The sequence below is a fragment of the Herpailurus yagouaroundi genome, unplaced genomic scaffold (genome assembly GCF_014898765.1).
Source record: "Herpailurus yagouaroundi ecotype Mexico unplaced genomic scaffold, PumYag 267, whole genome shotgun sequence".
Lineage (NCBI taxonomy): Eukaryota > Metazoa > Chordata > Mammalia > Carnivora > Felidae > Herpailurus > Herpailurus yagouaroundi.
This window is the reverse complement of record NW_024412484.1, coordinates 1,007,192-1,033,461: the sequence shown is the minus strand read 5'-3', so window position 1 is coordinate 1,033,461 and position 26,270 is coordinate 1,007,192. Positions and strand designations below refer to the sequence as shown.

The 26,270-nt window shown below is 63.2% G+C and overlaps 1 protein-coding gene across 2 annotated transcripts in view; it reads right to left on the bottom strand.

Moving 5' to 3' along the window:
* Positions 1-26,270, bottom strand: part of COL5A1 (collagen type V alpha 1 chain) — a 148,310-nt gene that overhangs the window by 89,181 nt on the left and 32,859 nt on the right. For both annotated transcript variants that reach the window (XM_040461514.1, XM_040461515.1), the window contains exons 2-4: positions 23,575-23,742; positions 18,790-19,003; positions 17,624-17,786 (exon numbers count right to left, since the gene is read on the bottom strand). In XM_040461514.1, the coding sequence (XP_040317448.1) occupies positions 17,624-17,786; positions 18,790-19,003; positions 23,575-23,742 (545 nt within the window). The remainder of the gene's footprint in view (positions 1-17,623; positions 17,787-18,789; positions 19,004-23,574; positions 23,743-26,270) is intronic.

Genomic DNA, 26,270 nt, shown 5'->3' with positions numbered 1-26,270 from the left:
TCCACCCACTCATTCCATCCATCCACCCACCCACCCATCCATCCATCTACCCACTCATCCTTGCACCCTTGTACCCACCCACCCATTCACCCATCTAACCCATGCGTCCAGCCACCCACCCACTTCCATTTATCAGACACCCGTTGGGCACCTGCCAGGTACCAGCCATGTTCTCAGAGCTTTTGTGAACTGTGGGTGACAAATGCAAGCTGTAACTTCCACTCTAAATAGTGAGGGCTTGAGGATACACTGCCTCCTTCCCTGTTACCCTTATGGTGGGGGAGTATTTTTAAAGAGGAAAATAACCTATGACCCAGAGATTCCAATCCTAGGAACTAAGGCAAGGCATGTAAACAATTCACCCATAAAGTATCGCAATAGGTATTCAAATAGGTCCACAGACACCCATGCTCACAGCAGCATTATTCACAATACCCAAGAGGTGGGAACCACCCAAAGGTCCATCAGCGCATGAATGGATAAACAAATTGTGGCCTGTCCGTACACTGGGATATTATTCAGCTATGGAAGGGAATGAAGAACAGACCCGTGCTACCACCTGGATAAGCCCACGCTGCCAACCACCGTTTGGCATTCTGGCTCATTGCCATGGCAGCCAAGAGTCCCACCATGTGAGCTAGGAAAAGCATGCAGTTCTATTTTATGCTGATCTCATCAAGATGTATCAACAGCAGACAAACACAAGGGAACAAGAACCATAGGTCTCATGAATGTTATCAAACATTTGATATCCTCCTGGCAGAAGATCCTTGGGTCCCAACCAGATGGATATAAACTGATGTCATGATGATGTTATTAATGGCTAACGTACAGGTAATGTTTACTATAGGTCAGATACAAGGCAAAGAAACTGCATGCTCTCACTCCTTTTGTGCCCACAAGAACCCTATGAATGATGTTCTATTAATTCCCATCTGAAGCTGAGAAACCCAAAGCCCTGAGGTCACCTGTCTGGCATCCACAGTCACACAGCAGGTGAGGTGGGGCCAGCTCAATGTAGCCTGTGCAATATCAATCACTTATACGACCTGCCTGGGCTCAAAAGGAAGAAAAGGAGTATGGGCAAGCATGCCGAACGTTGGAACTATGTCATTAGAGATGGTGCCCAAGAAAGAATAATTAGGGGCTGTGCCAGGTGTTGAGCTCCTTGGCCCAGAGCCCATCCTGCCACATGCACATCTATCTATCTATACACTATCCCAATCCATCAATCATTCATCAACTGTATATCCATCCATCACCCACCCACCACCCACCATCCATCTGCCCTCCATCCATCATCTATCATCCATCCATCCATCATCCATTAATAGCAACTATTGAGAACCTACTAAGTGCCAGCCCCTCCCTGCATCACACACAGGGATGAAGCCGTGGCCCAGAACCACTGCCTGGCAGTGTCCACACTCTACCTAACACTTTGCACTTGCCTTATGCCCATGGGTAAGATCACATGCACACCCAGACCGCGTATTCATCTGGTTGTCATTGATGCCTCTTACGTCCCACTGTCCCTTTCTAAAGACCTGAGACTAGCCCTGTTCCTGTACCCGCCCCCCCCCCACTCTCCCATGGTCCAACTAAAGGCATGTCCTGCTCCTGAAGACAGAGCCATGCGTGAAGCAACAGAACACGTACCCATGAGCTTGACCCAAAGGAGGTGGTGCTCATTCGGTACATGTCAAAACAGTGGGCCCAAGCAAGGAAGCCACGCCCTCCTTGACCTTCAGTTGATAAAGGTGTGTGAACCCCTCCTCTGTGCTGGATCCTGGACTATGCTGGACAATGGGAGGCTGGCAGGGTGTGCCGCTCAAAGTCACTAAACGTCCTCCCTGGCTCCCAGAAGGCTCTGTGGGAATACTGGCCCAGATACGGGGCACAGGGGGAATGACTCAGTGGCAGAACTGGGTGACAGTCCTAGAGTCCGGAAGAGGCCCATCCTACCCGATGCCTGAGACATGGGTCCAAATATGTGATCCCCACCCCCCACCCCACCCCCGCTTCAGTTTGAAAAACCTAAGGACCAGCATGGAGCTCAGAACTCCCCCAAGCTGACCTGTCTCCGTGCAGAGGGCTCCCCTCCCCAAGTTCAGTTGTCCCCCCTTTCACAGAGCTGCCCGCCTGCTCCTTCTCCCTCCCTCTCCCTCCTCTTCGTCCCTCTCTGCCTCTCCCTCTCCTTTTGGATGTCAGAGGCTCCTGGCCCACACTGTAAACTCTCCAACAGACGAGAACCACGTGACAGGAACGGTGAATCAAAACCACACACTTTTATTAAGCAACGGGACTTTGAGTTCGACTTTCATCCAATTCAAATAAAACATTTTCTTCCTTCAACTGGCAGCTTGACATCTGAATGTATGTTCTCCAAATGCAATCTCTGTAAGGAAGAGGGGGCTCGGGGGGCTCTGGGGGTGGCTGGGGCAGCTGGCATCGGTGCACCCCTTGCGTGCACAGTGGCACACGGGTATAACAGCTGTCTGGTAAAGGGCCTGCCCTCCCAGGAAGCCCAAGTCCTTGGGCCATGGCCACATCCGGCACATCCGTGTCCCTGCACCCCAGGGCGCCCAGCCCAGAACCAGGCTTCACAGGCCCCACACGGGGGTCCATGCAGCCCCCCGACACCAGGCAGGGAGCAAGGCTAAAGCCTAGGGCACGAATACCCACGCACAGACGCAGGGGCCAGGTGCTTCCTAGGGACTCACCCGGGGCTCTGGAATCCGAGCACACGGTTGGTGCCAACCTGGCCCTCGGCCAGCCCCGGTTCCCTGCCTGCCTCGCCCACTCCCCACATTGTAGCAGAGGGCCCCGCCGTAGGGTCCCTGCAAGCACGAAGGCCCCTTCGTTCCCAGGGCCGGCCCTCCTCCGCAGACACCTACACTTGGTTAAAACCAGTTTGCCCACAACCCCCCGAGTGGGTTTCCACACCAAAAAAGGTGCCCCTCTGTGCTGTGGGTGCACGTCTCAAAGGGCAGGAATCCACCAATCCCCTGCCCCACTGTGAGAAGGGGACACTGAGGCACGGGTGTCAAGGTTCACACTCTGAGCCTCACAGGAGCTGGGTCAGGTCTGGGCCCGGGTCCTCATCCAGAGCTCCTTCCAACCCGCTGTGACCTCTTCCCTGCACACGTGACGGTTTGTTTCTCAGGTGGGGAGGGCGCCAATACCCGTGTGCCCTTTGCGGAGATCCTGGCCCCCAGTGAACTTACTCCTGCTGAGACCAGACACAACCTCAGAATCTTTCTCCACCCGGAGCTCCCAGCAGCCACCACCCAACGACTGGGCACCGGCCTGCCCCTTGACTGGCCCTACTCCGGTCCGTAGTGTCTTTCAGATGTAACGCAAACGATCACGACTTTGTGATGGTTGTGAGAGCATTTTCACGACGCCTGCTGTGATGGGAAACCCTGAGATTCACTCCGTGTGCCCCCCCCTTCCTGGCAAAGCCTTTCTCGGCAGCTGCTGGTGGGAGATGCTGGGGGGCCTGGATCAGAGGCCCCAGCTGCCCACAGCCTCAGCCCCTCGGGGGCCAGGCTGGGCCTTTTGGAAGCTGACCGCCAGCTCCGTGAGGCTGGCCACAGGTCAGAGCTGCCGGTGGGTTCCCTGACCCTCCGGAAGCACGGAGGGCACCGCAGGATCTTTCCCATCCAGCTGCCCTCTCAGGTGGGGGAACCCTGACCAGGAACCCTCAACCAGCTTGGCCTTGACCTTGGAAGTCTGCCGCCCCCTTCCCCGGAGTCAGCCTAGCAACCCCCAAACTCAAAGATTCATGGCTCACTTGTAAGATCTGGAGTTGTGTGAGGGGGTGTGTGCATGCATGTGCGTGTGCGTGTGTGTGCATGGACACACGTGTGTACGTGAAGTGCAGAAGGTGACCTCTGCGTGACCTTCTGGTCGGGGTGACAGACACAGAGAGCTTCTGTCCTTAGGGACCCTTGGGAGAAAGTGAGGGGACATTACTGCCTGTGGCCACCGGGCACCTTGAACATGTCGGGAGCTCTGGGGCGGCAGGGGCAGGGGGGTGGACGCCGGGCCTGGAGAGGGAGCCTCCCAAAGTGCTGATGGTCGGGGCTCACGCCCCGGCCCGGACCCGCCACCCGGGGGCGCTCTCCTGCTGGCCCCAGGAGGGTCGAGTGGGAAAAGGACACCTGAGGCCTAGAGACTCACACTCCAATGACTCCGTGTTCCCCGTCAATAACCGATACTGTTGCTCAACTAAAACCGACGGCTGTGGCCTGTCTCTAAGGCACTGACTACGTGTGCCGCGGTGCCTGCTCTTTGCCGGGCGCTCCTGGGAGCCCTGTGCATCCTGCACCCACGGCCTCCCTGCCCCTCACCACCCCCTCAGGACGGGGACCTGGGAGCTCAGCCCAGCTGGGGCTTCTCCAAAGGGGTTCCGTGGAGAAGCCTGACACGCCAGGCTGCCCCCCCAGATGTTTGTTAAGAAAGGGTTTACGGGGTTGTTTCAAAAAGGTCCCAACTCCCAATGTAGTAAAACTGTCTCATTTTACAGACGAGGAGCGCGAGGTCAGCGGGGTGGGTCCCCTGGACCTCAGCGGGGGAAAGGCTCCGGGGTCCAAGGCCAGGAGTCCTTCCACTCTGGGGACCACAGCGCCAGGTCTGTGAGTGCCTGGCTGCTGCTGGGGGCCCCCTGGCCGTGTCTCTCCTGAGCCTTCCCACAACCCCCACTCACAGATGGGGAAACTGAGGCAGTGAGACCCGAGAATTTTCCAGAGCCAAGAAGGACCCAGTGTGTACTTACTCCTCGCCCCATGGCATTCCACCAAGGTCTCACAGTTGAGCCACGGCCACCTCCCCAACAGCAGCGGCCGGAATCCACGGAGCGTTCCCATGCTGCACTGCGTTCTCCCCCTGCAGTCCCTGGCTTCCCGTCCCCCAGAGTGACCCTGCGTGACGCCTTTTCACACCGTGCCCCTCCCCCCAGCCCCCCAGTCCCACCCCAGTGTGGACTGCCCCCTCCGTCCTGCCCAGCATGGCCCCGGCTCTCCCTCAGACCGGGAGAAGCCCTCTCCCTCCACGGAGCCTTGCCTGACTTTGCCCCCGGGGAACCCACAAAGTCCTGCACAGTGGGTAAACCCCCGGCCCCGATTCCGCCCGACGGCTCGGTCCGCGGGGCCCAGCGAGGGGGCAGCCCCTCCAGCCGCCCCCAGCCCCGCTCTGGGAGCACGAGGCACATGCCCCTGGACTCACGGCCTGACAGTGGGTGACATGCCCCCCACCCTCACTGGGTCCCTACGGGGTCACGTGTGGCCCAGCCCCAGCCAGGCAGCTGACCTACCAAGGGGCCCAAGCCCCGGTCCCCTCCCTCAGCAACAGCCACCCGGTCCCTGGACTCTGGTGACCCTGACCCCCTCCCCATGACAGCTTCCTCACCGTGGCTCCTCTGTGCTCACGTGGGTGCGCTCGCCCTGTGTCTCCTGTCTCCCCCCCGTTTCACAGATGCACACACTGAGGCTCAGAGAGGCGGGGTCCCTCTTGCACGGGCAGAGCGGGGGCTCCGGAGTCGCTGTCCTGTAGCTGCCACCCGAGAGCAGCCCGGCCCCCGCGGAGTTCACGTGGAACGTCCCGCTCGTACGACAACCGTGGCTCTGCCCCGGCCTCAGGACCACCCGCTGCCCCCGAGTCCCCATCTGGGCCCCCGTCCCACAAGTGCCCACCCTGCCCTGCACTCCTGCTCAGGTGCGGACCAGTCTTCCGCTCTCACACGCCTCGCTTCTGCCCCCCCCCCCCCCGCCAGGTCAGCAAAGCCGTGCCGAGCCCCGAGAAGCTCCGGCCGTGGTGCCCGATGGTCGCTACGGCCGCTGGGCTCCGCTGCGCATCCTCGACCCTGAGGCGACAATCAGCGGCCCCGCTTCCTGGCGAGGACGGGCCGGCGGCAGCCACTGGGACGCAGCGGGGTGCCCGTTGCCCTTGGCCGCGGCCGAGCCAGGAGCGTTTTGCTGAGGGAGCCAGTTCTGCTTTTGCGATAATGAGGTCTTATCCGGGCTGCGTTTCTGCTTAGGAGCTGAGGAAACTGCAGAGTTTTCGTTGGAGAGCTTTGCGACCTTGGGGGCCGCGGAGCCAGAAGCCGGAGTCTGCCCAAACGGGGGTACGTCCCCGCCTGGCACATCCGTGCAGCTAAATCGGCTAAATGTTTCCCTCCGGTCCTGCGCCGGCTTCTTTCCCCTCCTGTCAACAAAACCGCCTGAGCCACGGCCCTCCTCGTCCAACCCAAACAGGCCCCGCGGGGGCCCCGCCACGCGCTCGGCTCTCCCCGCGGGTCGCGTAGTCGAATTTCAGCCAAAGCCCTTCATGTTCGGAAGCGGAGACACACAGATAATTTGAGAAGGCGGACGCTTCTTGCCCGAGACTGCTGGCGAAACGCTCGGCGAGCGGGCTGTCCCTGGAGCCAAATCGGGAGGGAAGCTTCGACCTCCCGGCTGCCGGCCGCGGGCTCTGGCCACAGACCGGCACCGCCCCACACAGGCCACGAGGTGCGGCCACCCGCCGCGGGGACGGCCACGGGGGTCCCAGCGTGGCTCTCCAGGCACGGGGGAGGGAGGCCGGCACCCCGGGGTTTCCATCCTGACCCACGAGGCGCCGAGCCACGGTCTGCTCGCCTCAGGGGAAGCGGTGCTGGGCCTGGGGGGCCCCGGGAGAGCGGGGCCACCCCGGCCTCTGTGAACAGGAGGGGGGTAGCACGTACTGGGACCAGGCACACGCACACAGCGAGCACCAGGCATGCGTGCAGGCGTCAGCCATGATCATCTACCCTGGCCCAGCACTCCTCCCCCGGGGACCCTGGTCAACTCCAACCACCCTGACCCGTGCACAGGGGCCGGGGGAACCTGGGGGGCCCTCCTCACGAGCCGCTTCCTCGGTGCCCCGGGAGGTACCACACGTGAAAGGCCACCGTATGTCCCTGTCCGAGCCCCTGTGGCCCCAACAAGTCACATTTAAAACCCTGTGCGACACTGCTGACCCGTGATTCACACGACGGAAAAGGCAGGCCCCGAGCCAAAGGAGGTCGAGATAATTTTTTCCATGATTTTCGGAGGACCCGTGGAACCTGAGAGCGAGTTTAACACTATCTGGGCAGGTGTTAAAGAAATATTCCCCTGTGCTGCCCCCCAGGTGCCGCCCGGCCCGTTGCCCATCCGTGACCATCCCCGCTACGTGGCCACCTCCGGTCCCGATCCAATGGTCACCTCTGCCACCAGCAGGTACTGCTCCAGTGTGTCTAGGGTCCCGTCTGCACACACACACGTCTCCGTGACAGGCCAGGGCACGGTGGCCCGGGGTGGGGGGTCAGGTGTCAGCCTCGTCAGACGCCGAAACTGGCCGAAGTGACCACAGGGTCAGATTGGTGACCTCAGAGAGGGCACACCTCGTCCCCAGACTGACAGGCCGGCAGAACCAGAGGCAGGGGCCAGGACGACGGCCCACGACCTCCGTATCCCACCACTCTCTGTAGGGCGTGGCTCTCACACCCTCGCCCACCAGCCGTGTGGCCCAGGACACCTCGCTCTGGGCATCTGGCCCCCAGCACAGCCATTTGCCACCTGGGCGGCCCACGAGGGAGGCTGTCCCGGCCTCCCCACTCCGGACCCCTGGGAGCAGTGAGCCCGCCGCCACTGGGCCGACCACGGGGCATGGGAGATCTCCGAGCCCGGCGGACGGCACCCTGCAACAACCTGCACAGAAGGAGTGTGGACCCCGGGCACCGCGGCAGGGAGGTGCAGGGCGCTGGCCGCGGTGGCCGGGGCGCTGGGTCCTTCCCTCCCCGGCCGCGGGGCCTGAAGCACGATCGCTTCATCCCTCCGGGCCTCCGCGTGTTCATCTGTGAGCCCCACCGGGCAGGAGCGTGCTCGGGACGAAGCGTGATGGCCTGTGTGGGACGCTCGGCGGGCCTGGAACCCAGTGAGGCCGGGACAGGTGAACGAGGGCCACCGCCGTCACCACCACTCACTGTTCTCACTCGTTCAACCGGCACCCCCGTCCTGAGGCTTACGGACCCAAAGATGAGGGGGTGGGCGTCTCCAGCCTCCACCCTCAGGCTTTAATGCTGCCTCGGGGGGCAGCCCAGGTGACGTCGTCATGGGCTACCACCGAGGGCTCAAGGAACGCACCCCGGAAGGAGTGGCCTCAGAGCTGGGCCCGGGCAGACGAGGTCCAGAGCCTATTCGGGTCCTTGCTCGCCCACCAGCTCATCCCCACGCCCCGGAGGAGAGTCCCCACCCTCGGGCAGCAGCTCTCTCCCTCCCCTGCCTCACCAACCCTAGGCTCAGACCCCAGGTCGTTACCTCAGCCTCCACCGGGCACGGCCCGCACCCGTGACCACCCCGCCCTCTGTCCCGAATGTACTAAGGTGGCACATCACACCGTGGCCCCTAATGGACACGCACACGCACCCCTCCGCGCCCTCCGTAGGAAATGCCTCGCCACCACGCCCCTCCACCCCGTGCTGGTGCAGCTGGCTGTTTTGAACCCAAATACAGAAACATTCACCCCCAATGAACTTCATTTCCTCGGTTCCAGAGCACGCTCCCAGCCCCAAAGACCTTTCTGAGTCATACGCTGTCAACCGAGAGAGTCACCTGGGGTCATATGTGGCAGTCAGGCCTAACCGGGGTCCCTCGGCACGTCCACAGCCGTCAGGTTCTCACTTGCACCCAGAGCACGCACATCCCTGCTGCGAAGGTTCGGGGGGGCGGGAGGGGGGCTCAGGGGCCAGGTGCTCCTGCACTTGAGAAAACCACACCCGATGCACCCTCACCCCCGGCTGCCGGCTGATCACTCCCAGACCTTGCTCAAGGGCGTACTTAAGGGCACGGACTGTGGGGTTGGCCGTCGCTGCACAGATGCCACCTGGAGAGGCCGGGAAGATCTGGGGCCTGAGATGGCCGGGGCAGGAAGGAGGAGGGTCACTCTGAGTGGGGCACTCAGGGCCTTGGGGCCACGAAGGCCGGCTGCAGGGTCACCGCCAGAGGGAAGTTAGCAGGCAGCGGTGCCGTCTAAAAGGACCTAAGGGACAGGGACGGAAGCCTGACGTCAGAGGCCCAATGTCATCTGAGAATCAGGATGCCCTTCGGATCCAGGAAAAGGGTCCAGACTTGGGCCCAAAGTCTGGCCCCGCACTTCCCGGCTGTGCGACCTGGGGCAAGTGGCTTTACTTCTCTGGACTCTAGGTACCCCGCGAGTGCTGAGGAGCCAACGCCACACGTGTCCTGGGCTGCTACGAAGGATCGTCAGGGCAATTATCAGGATAAGACCACCAGCAGCTAGGGTAGGAGGCACCTTCGTGAACGCCGGGAGGGACGTCACTATTATCTGCTTTTCCAAGCGGAAAAGAGGAAGCACGTTCGGAGGCACAGCCCCTGCCCCATCTCGGGGCCTCGGGTTTTCTGAACAAGCCTCCTTGCTCGGCCTGGTGCCTGGGCTCCTCCGATGCAGAGGCCCCCAGCGCCTGTCCCTCCCGGAGCCGAGAGCTTCCAGACGAGTCCGGGGTGACACGGGCAGGGAATGCGTCTGCGACGGGCTTTCCACGTTCTCGGAGACGCAGACTCGGAGGCCAACCACCACCGCCCTCCTACAAACACTCCTCACGGCTCTCAGAGCCCAGGGGTCCCCCCAAGGCTGGGACACACGCTCAGGAAGGGGGCACCCCACAAGCGCACGCGTGGACCCTCCTGCACCAGAGGCTCTTTATCCGAAGGCACGGTCCAGATACAAGCAGCTCACCACCCACTGCTGCGGTCGGGGGAGTCTGACAAGTCACGGCCACACGTGCGCCCGCATCCGGGGCCCTCGGAGAACACCCTGGAGGTGGACTGATGCCCGGCGCTGGGGGCTTCGTCAGGCATTACCTTCGCCACTCACGAGCCTCACGGCTCCATCTTCCGCCCTGGGGTCCCAGGCCCACCCGAGTCCGTGCGCGGGGTCCGTGGGGGCCAGGGCGAGGCTGAAGCTTCCCCACGCCCCCCGACAGCTGGCGGCAGCCAAGAAAAAGACCCCCCCCCCGCACACAGCGGGACCCCCTTGTCCTTCAGCTGCCCACATGGGCGGCTCCCCAGCTTGGGCAAGGGGGCCCTCCTGGGCCACTGCCCCCCGCTACCTGCGTCCAGAAGCATCGGCCGCGATGCCCTGTGCCTCCAGGAGAGCCACCGATGTGCCTCCCCTCCCCTGATGTGACCTAGCCCGTACCCGCGGCAGCACCGCAGGCGACCGCGAAAGGACATTTCGCTCCCTGGAACCCTGGTGCCGACCCTCCCCAGGGACCCACACACCAGAAGGTCATCCCACAGGCCGGGCTCCCAACACTGCATCAGCCCCCTGGGCCCGGACGGGGTCCTGCGCTCACGGTTTCCACGGAACAAAGTGAAGGCCTCTCCGGCCAGGCCGCAGCAAATGCCAGGTCCCACAACGCGTGGGCAGAAGCGAGACCCGTCCGACCCCGCGGGGTCTCTCTGACCCCTCCTAGTTCGCCCCCCACCCCCCACCCCCGGGTAGAGCCAAGCACTTGCCCCAGCAGCCGACATGACCCAGGCCAGCTTCAGGGGCACATCCCCAGAGCCTGGTCCCCACCCCGAACACCCCTGACCCCTCGACGCGCAATCCCACACGAGAGCCCCTTGGCGTGGCCATCAGCCTGAGACCCACCGCCCCCTTGCTCCTGCCAGCCGCCGCTAGGCAGCCACCCCACCCGCCGCCCAGCTGGTCACGGGCCCCCAGCCTGCAGGCTGCTGGCCACCAGGCAAGAATCCAGGCCCACGCCTGCCCGCTGCCCAGCCCCTCCTGGACCTGAACCAGACACGGAAATGTACCCCAAACTCCCTGCGCATTGTCCTCATCGGCCAGTCAGGCGCCCGGACAAGCCAGGAGCCACGCACAGGACTGCCCCTGACCACCCGCTCCAGCCGGGAAAACCTTAGCATCCTGCCTCCTTGGCCAGACCCGACTCAACGGCCCAAGAAAGCCTCAGTGTGAAACCACGCCCAGGGACTAGCTTGTCATTACCCACACGTGTCCTACGGGAATTGATGGGCGAACCCCCTTCCATACTGGTCTGGGTAACGGGCTAAATAGCGACTCCAAAAGACAGCTCCAAGTGTTAACCCTAACCCCCAGAACCAACGGGGTCTTACTTGGAAACAGGGACTTGGCAGATGTAACAAGGTTAAGGCTCTCGAGATGAGACCATCCTGGATTAGGGTGGCCCTGAATCCAGTAAGTGTCCTTAAAAGGAGCAGACAGACGAGAAGAGGGGAGGGGTATACACATGGAAGCAGAGACTGTAAGGGTGTGGCCAGAAGCCAAGGAACCCCAGGGCCACCAGGAGCTGGGAGAGGCAGGGGGGACCCCCACCAAGCTCCTCTGGAGGGACCACAGCCCTGCCGACACCTTGAGGCCAGACTTCTGGCCTCCAGAACCGGGAGAGAATAAGTTTCTGTATTTTTAAGCCACCAAACTGTGGAGACTCGTGGGGACGCCAACATCACTGCCCTTCCGGGAATTAGGGAAGGTCCCTGGGAAGTGGGGGGAGCTGAAGACCCAGTCAAGAGGCCCTGACCTTGCTTGTTCATGTCCCCCCACATCCCGCGGGGTCCGCCCGGGAACCGCCTCTGGGGGCGCAGGGCTGTCCCCTCACACAGCCGGACGGCGGGGGGGGGGGCGCTCCCAGGAAGAGCCCAGAGGGGCCCGAAGGAGCAGGTGGGAACGGGAGCGGACGTGCTGGAGGGTCCGGGCCCTTCCAGGCTCCACCTGCTGGGCGCCCGTCCAGGACATGCGATCTGCGGTCAGAAAGCCCGGGTTTGAGCTGCCCTGTCCCCCAGGCCCTCGACCTAGCCCTGGGGTCCAGCCCGTCGGGGGTCATGACGGGCTAAGTCAGAGCGGCCCGCACGGTGGCACAGCTCGGGCTCCGTGCAGAGGCCGGGGGGCCGTGTCTGGGGCGGCCCGGACCTCGCTCTGGCAGCTGGGGGACAGAGCCGCGGTCCCCGCCGGGCCTGACACTGTGGACAGGGGTGGGGGGGCAGGGGCACTGGCCCCTCAACACCGTCGGCCAGTGGGGACGTGGATGGGAGACACCGGCAACCGCCAGCAGAGCCGGGAGCCTCGGGCGGGTCCCCTCCCACCGCGTGCGCGTCTGTCCCCCTGGCGTCTGAAACCCAACGCGGATTTGGCCCCGCCAGCCCCACAAGTGCGCCCCTCTCGGCCACCTTCCAAGGACAGGAAAAGCACACCCTAGGACGTGCCCGCGGTTCCGCTCTGCAGACACATCTGGGTCGAGACGACGACGCCACGGGGAGGCTGAAAGCGCCGGTCACGGAGGGGCTTCGGACCCAGCAGGGCCAGGCGGCCTGCAAACGGTCGCCGGGGTCACAGGGCACGGGGGCCAGCTGCCGGTTCCAGCAGTCCCGGGCTACGCGAATGGCTCACCCCGCCGCCCCTGTGGCACTTCTTCACTCTCTGACGAGTCTGGCGGCTCCAGAGGCCCCCAGACTGCGGCTTCCCCAGCCCCGGGTCCCTCGCCTGCGCCCCTGTGGCAGGCGACGGGACGGCCGCAGAGCTCACGGCTGGGACAGCGAGAGCCAGCACGTGGACCCGGGCCTCAGACGCCAAGCCCCGCGAGATCCCGAGGCCGGCACCCGTGCGCATCAAGCAAGGGTGGCTCTGTGCTCCCCGGAGGAATCCCAGGCCACCCTGGGCATCGCTGGGAAAGCCCCGTTCCGCGGAGGCCCCGCTGCCGCCCCAGGAAAGCCAGGTCTCTGGACAATGGGAATCAGGGATGAGGGAAATCGCTGGTCTTTCCAAACGAGAGGCAGGCAGACAGACGGGAGGACCGTCGCCCGGGTCTGATGCCGTCTTCCTCCCGCCGGCCCCCGGAGCTTTGCAGAGAAAGCCCCAGTTTACAGCCTGTTCGGTCTCGTTTCCCCTCGAAACATCCAGCAGCTTTAAAAGCGGACTTGGGGGGCGCCTGGGTGGCGCAGTCGGTTAAGCGTCCGACTTCAGCCAGGTCACGATCTCGCGGTCCGTGAGTTCGAGCCCCGCGTCGGGCTCTGGGCTGATGGCTCAGAGCCTGGAGCCTGTTTCCGATTCTGTGTCTCCCTCTCTCTCTGCCCCTCCCCCCGTTCATGCTCTGTCTCTCTCTGTCCCAAAAATAAATAAACGTTGAAAAAAAAAAAAATTAAAAAAAAAAAAAAAAAAAGCAGACTTGGCTCCTGGCCCAGAGCTCACTGGCTCCCTGTCCCCTGGGGCGGGCCTCCCTCCTGGAGACGAGGGTCCTCCTACCACAGAGGCCCTCCCCCGACCCCTGCTGAGCCCCACCCCCAGACCCGTCCTTCTGGAACAGCTTCTGAGCTGAGGGCGGGGAGGGCTGTGCTGGGCCCTCCGCACGGTTCAGTGACAGGGCTGGGAGGGTGCTGGGCAGGTGGGGCAGCCTGCAAACCCAGTTTGCGCTGGCCCTTCCCGGAAGGTTCCGGGGTTTCACAGACCCCACAGGTCAGGGGACTCCGACGTCCTCGGGCCCATGTGGGGCCAAGGGAACAAGCACCCACCAGCATCATCTGGGCCACCGGGGGTTTGCCCTGGCTGGGGAAGGTCGTGACCCAGTTTCTGAGGACGCAGTCCTGTTGGTCGGGTCGCTAAAGACACGCAGGCGCTGCTGGGAGCGTGGCACCTGCTGTGCATTGCGACAGCGTCCTGTCACATACTCTGGGCAACACCAGATCTGGGGGCCGGCCCTGCTCCGCCGTAGCTTTGCTGGGTGACCTTCGCCAGGTTATGCAGCCTCTCTGGTGCCGGTGTCCCCAGAGTGGCCGGGCTCGATGGGAGGGCAGAGCACGCCGGCGGGTGATGCCGCGGGGCCCTGCTGGCCAGTGCCGACCTGGCCGGCCTCCCTCCCAGCTCTACCACTGAAGGAAACGACCACTCCTACCTCCTGCCAGACGCACTCGCTCCCCCTGGCACTCTTGTGTGTGTTTCCAAATGCACAAAGCCCGTTCCTGAGCCCCGGATGAAAACAAGACTTTTCTCTGCACGGGGAGGCCGCAGCACCACTCCTCTGAAAGAACAGCTCCCCAGCCCCTCCCCACAGTGGGCCCTCGGCCTGCCCGGCACCCACTCCACCTCGGGGGACAGGAGCAATGCCCCGGGACCCCGGCTGCCTGCTGGTCCCAGGACACAGGCACATCCCGGGGAAGGAAGAGGACACGGGACCCGGAACTTCCCAGGAATCCTCTGGAGGACGGTGCCCCCGAGCAGCCCCGTGGGCTCACCCTCCTCCTGAGAACGTGCGGGCAGGGACCTACTAGGTGGGTGGAAGGCAGTGACCAGGCCAGCCCGCCCCTGACCCTTCCCTAGGGCCGGCCTGGCCAGAGGACTCTGCCCGAGAGGCGAGGACAGCAACCGGCAGCTCACGCCCCCAGGGCACAGAGACGGCAGCATGCAGGCAGGGGCCAGCGCAGGGCCCGGGGCTCGGGCCTGCACGCCCTCGGCCGGCCCTGTCCAGCTGGAGGCCCTGGTCTCTAAGGCAGGAGTCCTGGCACTGAACTTGCAAGGGGAGTCTGGGAAAGCGGAGGTAAGGGACAGCTCTCGACCCCGAGCCGCCACACGGGGAGCACGCTGGCTGGTCAGTGTTGACAAAGGGCCAGAGGGCCTCGGCACGGCCTGGCCTCTGATGGCCCAGGGTCCGGGTCAGTGTGGTCCGCCGTGGCCTGGCGGGTGCAGGCATTTCACACGGATTCCATCCCAGCGTGGCGCCACCGCGTCCTACGGTCCTCACTGCGGAAGACAGGTCACGTTTCCCAACGTGGGCAAGTCTCCCAGCCGGGAAGGTCCAGGGGACCACCTCCCGCAGAGCACGGACACCTCGTGGCCCACGAGCCCCCGCGACCCCGGCAGCCCCTCCCGCTCAGAACGAGTGCCACGGCAAGGGCTCCTGAGCTGCCGTTGCCACCGAACACGGCCTGTCCTCAGCCGCGCCGCGAGCCCCGCGCTGCCTCACGCGCACGCGTGACAACGGGGTCGACCGCGGTGCAGATGGGGACCCCGAGTCTCGGAGGGGCCAGGCAACTCACCCGGCGTCCCCCGGCTGGTGAACGGTGGTATAGCTGGGACTCTGCCCCCGCCCTGGCCCCGCCCGGCCCTTCCCGACGGCCGTGGAGTCTCAGTATTTCGTGCTCTTGAGCGCCTCTGGGCTCGGTAGGGGTATCAAGGAAGCAATATTGGTTTTAGGATCATTTTTTTTTTTTTTTAAAGAGAGATAAAGCCTGTTCCCGAATCTTTACGCCGTGAACGCACAAAGGGCACTAGAAATCACCAAGAATTTGCCCAGCACAGAAAAGCCGCTGCACGACGAATGAACTCAAACGCGCGCGGTCACTGCCCTCCCTCGGCACACCTTCCCGCCTCCGGTTACCCAGAACTTTCTAACCAACCGAGAAATGGGTAGTCCCAGCGCCCTGGCTCCCCGTTGCCCAGCGGGCACCCACACCCAGGGCTCCGATAGGTGAGCCCAGGGAAGCCCCCCCCCCCGACACCTCCCAGGTGCCGCTACCAGGACCCCATACACAAACGAGCGTCCTGTGGCTCATCTGCTTTACCCGGATCCTGCCACCAGCAGGCGACCTGAACCAGCGACAGCTCAACCCAGTCTGTGTGACCCCCGTGCCTTTGACACCAGCTCCCCAGGGGACCCCACAGCCGCCTCCCGCCTGGCTCACGGCCCCGGCTGTCTCACAGTTCATCCCGGGTTTCTGGGCAAGTCTGGTCAGAAATGCGCCCAGAGGGTGTATCTCCGTAACTTGCAGAATCTGGCGGTTCCAGCAGGCCCCACCCCGCCCTGCCGTCCCGGGACGCACCCCGCAGGGCCCCCGGACTTGCCTGCATGCACTGACTCCCCGGCCTTCCCTCTGCGGACCCTCGTTCTGGTCTTTCCTTGCTGGTGCATCGCGTCCGATGCCCCTGGGCTCTGTCCCCCCTCCGCACCTGCCTTGGCGCTGAACTAAAATCGAGAACAAGCAGCTAACGCTCGTCGAGCGCTTACTCCGAGGGACACAGCGTGACACGCGCTATCACGTGCGACCTCAGGCCACTTGTGCCGCGGCTGCATTCACGATCCGTGACCCCATTGCACAGATGGGGAAGCCGAGGCCAGGAAATGTGAGAGCCACTTACTTGCCTGAGGCCCCGCGCGCGCGCGCGCGCGCACGAGGAGGGGGCGTAGCCCCGGGGAGCCTGCAGCGGACCGGCCGCCGTCCGTCCCCGAATGTTTTGCGGTGATGCCACATGCCCCGTTATGACTTTACGGAAGGATGACACTTTTGGACACACTCTTCGCCTGCTCAAAGCTGCAGTGTGACCACCCTCCCCGCCGGAAGAGCCTGGAATCGGCAGCAGACGGCACTGCCGTTGGCACAGAAATGGAAGTGGCCGGCGTGTGTTCTCTCGCCCTCCGGGGGCCCCCGCAGAGCCCCGGATCCGGTCAACGCCCGTCCAGCCCTGGGTGAGGCTTGGGGGGGGGGGGGGCGCCAAGTCACGGAGCAGATGCACCGACCCGGAGACCCCACCTCAGGGGGGAGCACAGGGGCGGTGGGCACAGAGCCGACCTCTCAGTCGCGGCCAAGTGTGCGAGCAGGGAGCTCACGCTGGCGCTGGGGAGTCCCGCCAGGAGATGCCGCCTCATCCTCCCGTCTCTGGGGGCCCCACGGGCGAACCCCGAGAGCTGGCAAAGCCCTCAGAGACCATCCAGCACAGCTGTTTCCAAACACGCTCCAGCCACGGGGCCCTGGTGGCAGCTGAACCTCCTCCCTCCGCAAAAAGCCCAAGCAAAACATAAAAGAAAAGACGTCCAGCGGAGGGGTCCTGGCTGTCACGTCACCCAAGCCGGAGGGGCCACCGGTCTCCTGAGGGCCTTCTAGAAGACAGATCCCAGGCCTGCTGCCCCAGCACCTTCAGTTGGCAAAGCCCGAGCGTCTGTGCTTTAAAAGGTCCCCAGGTGATGCCACCGCGCTCCCCTGGGGCATCCGGAAACCGCTGGTCACCTACCCCTGGTCACCAGCGGGACAGAGTGCTTTAACGCCCTGACGCTGAACCCCCATCTGGGAGGACAGAGATGCAGAACTCTGTGGGATGCTCCGCTCAGCCCCTTCCCCATCCCTGAGGCGCTCTTCCGGAAAGCTAGGCTCCAGGCCGCAGGTGGCACGGTCCGTGCCTTCCGGCAGCTCCTGTGCACCGGCCCGGCTCTGGCCCCCAGTCCACCCAGTCACAGCCGCCCCCTCCCCAGAACGGCCGAAGATACCGGAAGGCAGGGCCGTGCATGCGTCCACAAGCCTTGGGCCCTGCTCACCGAAGCCTGTGTCCTTCCCAAGCCTGTCCCTGGACCCCTGGATGGGGCTGGGGACTACTGTCCTCAAGGGGCCTCTCCGCTCCCACAGGCCACAACCCCCCCTGGGACAGTAGAGGCTTCAGCCGATGGAAGCATGGCCGTGCTGGGATGCCGGCGTCCCCGAGGAGGAGCCGGGCAGCCGCGGCGGCCGTATCCAGCAGTGACGACCCGCCAGCGCTGGGCCCAGGGGCGCATGGGCCGGCCTCCCCTCCCCCGTCTCACCTCAAACACTTCCTCATCCAGGATCCGGGTTCCGAACACGATGATGCCGTTGACGTCGATTACGGGGTGGTCGCTGCGGTCGAGGGGCTTGGTGGTCTTCTTTTTACAATCCAGGATCAAGGTGACGTTCTTCTTGTGGATGCTGAGAGCGATCCTGTGCCACCTGCAGAGAAACAGACAGCCCAGCGGGTGAAGGGGGCCCGTGTCGCGGAAGGCCAGCACAGGCGGCCCTGCGGCAAACGGCCATTTCCCGCACCATCAGGGCGGGGCCGGGCCGCTCCGAGCTGAGCCCCTGCCATCAGACCAGGTTGGGTGCAGATGTCGGCCACACGGCGTGGCCCTGGGCGGTCCGCTCGGGCCGTGGAGGTCTCCGCGTCTCTCACCTCTCACCAGGCCAGCTGTCTGCCCCCGTGAGCTCCCTGGGAAGCCCCGGGCACGGGCTCTGGAACCTTCCGCGGGCTCTCCAGCGGGTCAAGGGCAGGCAGACACAGTGGCCCTGCCTCGCGAGAGCCCCCCCGAACCCTCCGGCAGACTGCGGGCTGCTGGACAAGACGGCGCTTGCAGGGGAGGGGGAGGATGGGTGGGCCTGTGTGAAGTTCTCAGCGAGAAGCACGGGGACCACATCCCGAGGCTCTTCGAAGATCACGCACAGGGCCTCAGACGTGTCAGCCACGGACGAGCTGACTTTCAAACTACCAGGGTGGAGGTATGCCCCCAGCAGAGAATTCTGGAAGGACCTGTCTTTTTTGTTTTGTTTTTTTTTAAATCGTGTGCTCCCGCCTCTGATGTGTCTGTGTCCTTAAGGGTATCTTACATCTTTTCTGGAAGGAGTCGGGTATAACCACACAATTTTTTACGTCCCTGCTGAGACCAGGAGCCTGGCATATGAGATAGTTTAGCGCATTTTACACAGGGGAAGCAGAGAGGCCCAGGGAGAAGAAAGGGCTCCCCAAAGGCACGCAGGGCGACCCGAGACCAGGACCCAGGCCTCCAGACTCGAGCCCCGTCCTCCCTCTGCCTGGCCCCGCCTGTGTGCATCTGGCACTACCCTGCTTTTTATAAAGCGCGTCCTGCCGTGAGGTCCCTTAGCAGCCAGCAGGCTTTCGGCGGCCTGCCCTGACCCTCCAGCGGGGGCAGGACTGGGCTGCCGAGCGGTGCCCACTTACTTGCCATCCGACAGGTTGATGCCCCTGAAGAGGGGATAGTCCTCTGGCCCTGGTTTCCCTGTGTGGTCCTCATAGAGGAAAACCGGAGAGCGGCCCATTTCCAGGCCGATCTGCTGGATGCCCTGCTCATTGTAGATGGAGACCAGGAAGGCCTGGCTGCCTTTCTTGGCTTTCACAGTGGTTAGAATGGAGAAGTCCTCGGGAAATGAAGACGCTGTAACAGAAGACAGAGGGAAGAGGGCAGTCAGGAAGCCCTCGGCTGCACGTAGCCGCAGCTCTGCAAACAGACCAGCTCGGGACCTGGCAACTTCGGACGCATATGGTGGTGCACAGCCATCTGCTACACATCTGCCCCTTGATCAAACTGTTCCTGTAGCCCTTCCCTATCACCGTGTGACCGAGCCCATCCTCTTTGAAGCTCAGTAAAGGCAAACTTGATTGCTCCTTCCAGCTGTGAGCCTTCAATGTCATCTCCTGAGTTCCTCACCACATCTGCATATAAATCCTAATCAGAACCTCCTAGAAGGTCAGCGTCCTCTGAGCAGGGGCTGTTCCAGATGCATCACTGTTCCTAAAGCTGGACCTGGCAGATTGTGTCTCATTTGGTGCCTGCAGGAGGGAGGGAGGGGGAGAGAGGGCAGGGGAAAGGGACCATACTTTTTGCCATTTCCCGGTTGATATGCAAACCAGAAGAAAGAGAGAAAGAAATCAAGGGACTTCAACCCAAACTTTTAAAAAAGAAAGAAAAAAAACCAACCCTGTATGTTAATGGCAGAAAACACACTTTACATCTCAGGACGGAAACAACACAAGGTCACTGACAGCCAGACCCACGTGGCCCGCTGAGTGCGCGCAGGCCCGCTCCGTGTGCTCCCGACCTCCCCACTCGCACGCGCCATTCTCTGGCCGCGACAGTGGCGCAGCCCGCAATTCTGCACGGGGCCCGGGGCGTGGAGAGAGCGTGGCTGGTGCTGACACAGGGGAGCCACGCAGACACGCTCTGCGGAACTGGCCGGAAGGAGTGGCACCCGGAGAGGTGTGGGCACCCACACTCTGACTGACGGGGGCAGGGGGTGGGGATGGGGGTGAGAAGCGTCACGCGGGGCTGTGGACCCGGCTCATGGACCTGGACGCGGAGGGACTCTGTTATCAGACCCACCGCTCCTTGGGATGGCAACCCGGTCGAGCAGCCGCCCCAAGGTCCGAGGGGCGGCAGGGCTGGGGTGGGGGGGCCGCGTCCAGCCCAGAAGCTATCCCTGAGCGCCCTCTGCTGACGGAAGAGCTGCACAGCCAGGCCACCGCCCCTGCTTCTGCTCACTGGAGCAGAGAGCTAGCTGCAGGGTAACATGCTGGGGACAAGGGGACCTCCAGGGCACCAGGCCAAGGGGGGAGGGGCGGGCAGGAAAACTGCCTGCTGCAGCCTCTGTGACCTTTGCAGGACCCAGGGTGCGGAGATCTTGCCAGGGCGAGCCAACAGGAAGAGGCTGTGGCTGCTTCAACCGGTGAAACCAACCAGCCCCCAAAGGCCAGCTCAGGGAGGTGGGGGGGGGGGTCCCAAGGTGGAGACAGAGGGCAGATGAATGACTTCCTTAAGGGATGACTTCCTTGAGTCATTTCCTGTCTACTTTGCCGAGGCCCAAAGGCACTGGGGCAGTCTGAGTATACAGTAGGAGTTTAATAAGGGCATCACTATTAAACTGAATCCTCGTTCGCCAACAGCTCCCGGATAGGATGTTCTGCTGGACAGAGGCTGATCCGGAGCCCCAGGCCCACCAGGAGGGAAGGTCTGGGGGGAAGGCCAAAGGGGGTGGGGGCACATTGTGACACCCCGCCCCTGCTTCGGATCCGGAACATGAAGGGAGTCTCAGGGGCCCCGAGGGTACCAGGTGGAGGACAAAATGGAGAGGGGACCCCGATCCAAGGCACAAAAACAGAGGAGGGGGCCCGTGATCATGAGGAAGCGTGCCATGTTCCGGAAGCCTTCAGAGGACACAGTGTGGATGTGGCCGAGCTGGTTCTATGGACAAAGGAGCCCCTGTCACTGGGGCCCCAGGGCAGACGCCCGTCCAGGAAGTGGGGGCAGCCTGATGGGACACACTGGTCTCCTGCGTTCACGGGGGATCCATGATGGTATCTTCTAGGGTCTCGGGCCTGTCTTCCTTGACACGGTGTCCCTCCTGCAAGCAGAGAGTGGCGAGGCCCGGGGACCCCCAGGCAAGCAGCGCCACCCTCTCCGGCTTGCCCCCCAAAGCGTCACAGCTCTGGGCTCTGCCTTAATCCCTATAGACTGCTTACACGGCATCAGGGCCACCCAGGGCCAACTGCCGGGACAGGTCCCCGCTTGCCGTCCTGAGTCCACTGACCTCAGGACCCAGACCCCTGGGCCCAAGGAGACGAGGAAGACCTCTGAGGGACAGGGAGGAGTCTCTGTCCGGCTAGCAGGTGCACACAGCACCAGGCTGCCCGCCTGCGGTCCCCCCCGACGGTACCCGGGCTCCCCAGAGAAGCCTGCGCTGCGGAAGGCTCGTACGTAGCCGCAGAATAAAGGAGCGGGCGAGGCGGGCACCTGGGTTAACCTGTGTCTGGCCCACGCTGGGGGAAGAGTCCCCACAAGGGCTCCCAAATACCCGCGAGCCTTGGCCACCGGCTTGTGAAGGGGCCACTGCTCCCCAGAGGATCCAGGTGACCCGCTGCAGACAAGTCCGGGGCCTTCTCCTCATGGAAGTAATCACCTGGAAGTCGGCCTCCCTCTGCTCTAAGACACGTTTAAAACCGTGCACGTGGCCACCGGACCACACGGCCGGCCCAGCTGACCCAGGCGTCTCCGAGCAGCCACACTGTCCCCCGCCCCGGGAGGCGGGCGTCACAGCGGAAAGGACGTCCGGCGTCGGGCTCGCTCAGAGGTTCCGCGAGAAGGGACAGAAGCCGTGTGCTTCCTCACATCCGAGGCCACGGGCACAGGACACGGACCCGGAAGAACATCCTTGGGCCGCCCTGGGGCTGACGGGGGTCAGCAAACCGCAGCGGCTCCACGCTCAGAGAAGGGACCCCACAGAAACCCCTGCTCAAATCAGCCCGAGGCAAGTCCCCAGCTTTGTCTGACTCTGTCTGGGCTCCTTCGACTCCACAGGCTAATCGCAACCAGAGCACCCCGTCAGAGCGTTTAAACGCTAACTGTGTAATCAAGTTACTAACTGGAGAGCTTAGGGAAATCTTACTCCTGACTTCAGGCCAGACCTCCGATAATTGGTCTCTATTCCGAGGTCCATGCGACCTCTCTGGCGTGACGTAAGGAGGCCGGGAAGACAGAAGGAAAGAAACCCCAGGAGTCTGTCGTGACAGAGACCCCCCCCCAAGCCGGGCGTCCGGCAGGCTACCTCCCAGGCGGCCCACCTGGCTTCCCCAGGAGGCCTCACGTGGGGACAGCATCACACACGCTCTGCGCAGCCGCCGGGGCCTGGGGAAGCCCCCCACGGCTCCGCCTCGAGCCCTTCTCTGGTCCCAGCCCCCCAAGTCTCTCTAGGGCAGGGGACGTGGGGCAGGATGTAGGCAGCTTCTGGGCGAAGACGAGAACGAGGGCGATCCTAAGACGCGTGTCTAGGCTCAGCCCCAAAGGTGAGGAAGTGCTCCCGGGATGCTGGGCACGGAGGCCCCTGCGGCCGTCTGCCGGGAGCACGAGGGGGCCCTGACCCAGAGGTGGGCTCCTGACGGTTCCGCAGGGGACGCGGTGTCCCTGGCTGACCTCATCTACCCAGAGTGACCTTCTTGTAAAGGGCCGACCCGGCCCCTCTCAGGGACAGCCTCCTAAGGGCCCACGGATTAAAGGCCGGCTGAGTCCAAGGGGTCCAGGGAGCAGACAGCAGCCCCCGGAAGAATGTGTCCCTCGGGACCTGGGGGGGGGGGGGGCGGAACGCGGGAGCAGAGACACCGCCATTTGTCAAAGGGCCGCCCAAGGTCGGGGTCACAGCCAGGTCACCAAACAGATGACGCCCAGTCTTCTAATAATTACAGAGCGTCTCCTAAGGTGAACGGATACGCCTGGCGCCCCGGCCCCTTTCGGACCCGAAGCGAAAAGGGCTCCTTTAAGGCAGGGGGAGAGCTTATCGACCGACCCCGACCGACCGTGGGCTGTCTCCCCGCGGCCAGATAAGCCCAGAGGGTTGAACTCACTCTGGGGCGTGGGGAGGGGGCGCCACACTGGTCCACAGCCGGGGGACCGGGACGACTCGGATTCCACGTCTTAGCAGCCAACGGCGCTCCCCGTGCCGGGCGCGTCATTAAAAGCAGAGGCCTGGCGCTTGGCAATCACCTCTCATTAAAAGCCTGCACCCTCTTGCTGGGAGCCGTGATGCTCGATTCATGCGTCTCTCAATGTCACTGCCCCCAATTAAGCCTCTGTGTGCGAGGGCTTCCTTTCCCATGACCCTGGGTCTCTCTCCACCTCACCGGAGAACCGTCCATCACCTTTTTGCATCTGGGGTCCTGGCAGTCTGTCTACAGCTGGAGATGCACCTGCTTGGAATAGCAAGGGGGACGGACGAGGCCTCACGCCCCCACCTTCGGTGGTGAGGGCTCATGTGATGGCTGCTGGGTTTTTTCACTATAACGAGCTCAAGCCAGCCTCCTCAGAAGAGCTTCCTGGAAAATCAAGGGTGCTTCTCCCGCCACATGGGGTTCCAGCTCTGCACCCTGGCGGGAGGCAGGAGGGGAGAGCCGTGCCCTCCACCAGAACACACATCCCCTCACCACCACCCACCAGCGAGGACACACACGCCCGTCTCTTACCAGGATACAGCTGCTTGGTAGGTGCGCTGAGCTGAGCATCTTTCGTGACTCTGTAAGCGACATCTGGGCCTTTGGAAGATCTCCGCGTTGCACAAAAACCTGTTGTCTTTGTTATTCCGTCAGGCAAGTTGTGAAAATCTAGAACCTTCAGGAGATCTGCTGGCTGAGCTGAAATGGCAAAGGAAGGGAGGTGTGGGGTTAGACAGGCAGGGAAGGAGCGGCAGAGGGCACCCCCACCTTCCCAGGAGCGCCCGGAGGGCTCAGGGGAGTCGGAGGCGGCTCAGAACCAGCTCAGACGCCGGGTGTTGGGGGGACGTGCACTGCGGCCCCCAGAGCCGTGCTCCCGGCCCAGCTCCCGCCGCAGGAACGAACCCTCGCCTGCCCGGCTCCCTCGTCCACCGGCAGCTGCGGGGCCGGTGGGACCCCCCCTGGTGGCGGAACACAGACTGACCGTGCGTGGATTCAGCCGGAGCCCGCACACCCCACGCGCCCTGAGCACGTTTTATCCCCCTCGTCACCCAATTAACACACGATTGTCCCATAACTGTTTACAGCAAAGATGCAATTCTCGCTTGGCCCCAGAAGACCTCTGCCTACAAGACAGAGCAGAACCAAGAACGAGCGAGGAGCAGGTCCCTGCCTCCCTTCCGGAAAGTTCCTGGCCCTCCGGCGGGGGCTCCTCCGAGAAGGGCAGCGGTGCCCCGGGGCCTTCGGGCCCGAACGTGGCCTCCCTCCTTCACATCAGAAAGAGCAGGGACCTCCGGGCTGCGAGGACCACGGGCTTGTCCACACACCTGCCCCAAACAAAGGCGGCTCCCTACGGAAAGCTCAGCTCACGCTACTGCAAGAGGCCCCGGGGAGTCCCCGCGGAGAAAACAAACTCCAACTTAGAGTCAGAAGGAAAACCTTAAATTTCCTCACTGCGTCCGGCCCCTGGACAAGTCCCTGGGACAGGCAGAGTCACCGCCCTCTGGGAGCCCAGCTGCCTCGATGATGACACTTCGCTAAGGGCAAAAGGCGATCTTAGCTTGACCTCATCCCGACCTCCGGGATCCTGTAAGTGTCCTCTATCGCGTAAAAATCCCTTCGGACACGTCCTTCGCCTCTACCCCCCAAGATACAAGGTAGCAAATCAGACTCCAAGCGTACGGTCCCCTGATACGCATCTGAAAGGTCTCATGACTGACGGTTTGCTAAACGGTAATACGTGGCCTTTTCCCAACAATAGTGAGCCCTCTCGGGGCCCTGGAAACCTTGCTCCCAAATCCCTTGGAGGCCTGTGCTGTCCCCAGCCCCCTCCCGACTTGGCGGTGGGTAAGCAGTCGCTTCTCACAGCTCTTCCTGCCCACGGACCTGTCCGCGTGCTTTAATAAAGCCACCTTTTCACACTGAAGACGTCTCGAGAATTCTTTCTCGGCCACAGGCTCTGAACCCCAACGTTTTCCACATCACAGCGGGCGATGCCCAGGCTAGGGGAGCCTAGCCCCGGCACCTCCCTGTGGGGATGGGGGTGGGGGTAGGGAGTAGGGGGTTGGCCCCGCCCCTGCCACCAGGCCAATGAGGCCACAGCACCAGCTGGTCCCAGATGGTCGGTGCCCTGGTGGACCAGACACTGGCCCAGGCCAACAAAGCTCCATCCTGGGGCTTTTCCTTTGGGAAGGAGGAATCCTCTCCTCTCTGCTGGCCCCACACACTGGGGACCATGAAGCAGGAGCTTCAGGCAGCCCTCTGCCAGGGCTGAGGGGAGCGTCAGCGAGCAGGGACAGACTCCTGCCACACTGCTTTTGCTCCTGGATCAAGCTGTGCCTGAAGCCATCGCCCACATGAGCCAATACATCCGTCCTTATGTTCGTAACAACTTGGATTAGACTCTGACACCTGCTACTAAAAACTCAGCCCCCACTGAGTGGACTCACGCAGGCTTGTCCCGGATCCTGGGCCCTCCTCAACTACTCAGTTCGTCGGCTCCCCAGCCTTCCTCCCCAGAGGGCTCACCACATGCCCGAGGCTCGCTCCAAAGGCAAGTCCCACTTTCCTAACAGGGGTGGAGGATGTGGAGGTGAGAAAGGACCCCCAGCATCAGTTCTCCTTCCCGCATCCCAGGAATCCTGCAGCCAGCTGCCTCACTGGGAGCTCAGCATAACCACCGGAGAGCGTCGGGGCCCCAGAGGCTGGGCAGCCTCCGTGCGTGCCCAGCGAGGCCCTGACAGAGACCCCGTGCCCGAGAGGGCAGGCCCGGAGGGGAGCGTCCAGGGCAGCGGCAGGTGCAGAGGGCATCCCGTGGGCTACCCTCCCCACACGGCGACGGGCTGGGATGGGGGACGCGGCAGCCCGGGCCAGGCTCCGAGAACACCGGGCCGCAAGGAGAAGAAGCTGCTTTTCTCCGGCACGAAGCACGCCCCCGCCCTCAGTTCCCTGCGAGGCACCATGTCACCTCGATCCCAGACTTCTGCCGCCAGCGTCCGTTTGCACAACTCAGCTTTGCCACAGACTCCTGTCGCTGTAACCAAGGAGATGCAGGGGTGGGCGGAGGAAGGGACAGCGTGGGGACCCAGGACGCTCTCGGTCCAGACTGACCTCCTCTCGTGGACAGGATCACTGCCTCTTGTGGCCTCTGTGATTTCCCTGGGTGGCTCTCGGCTCCTGCCAGGACCCAGCCCCCCCTCCCCGCACGGCGCGGTCACCCCCTCGCACGG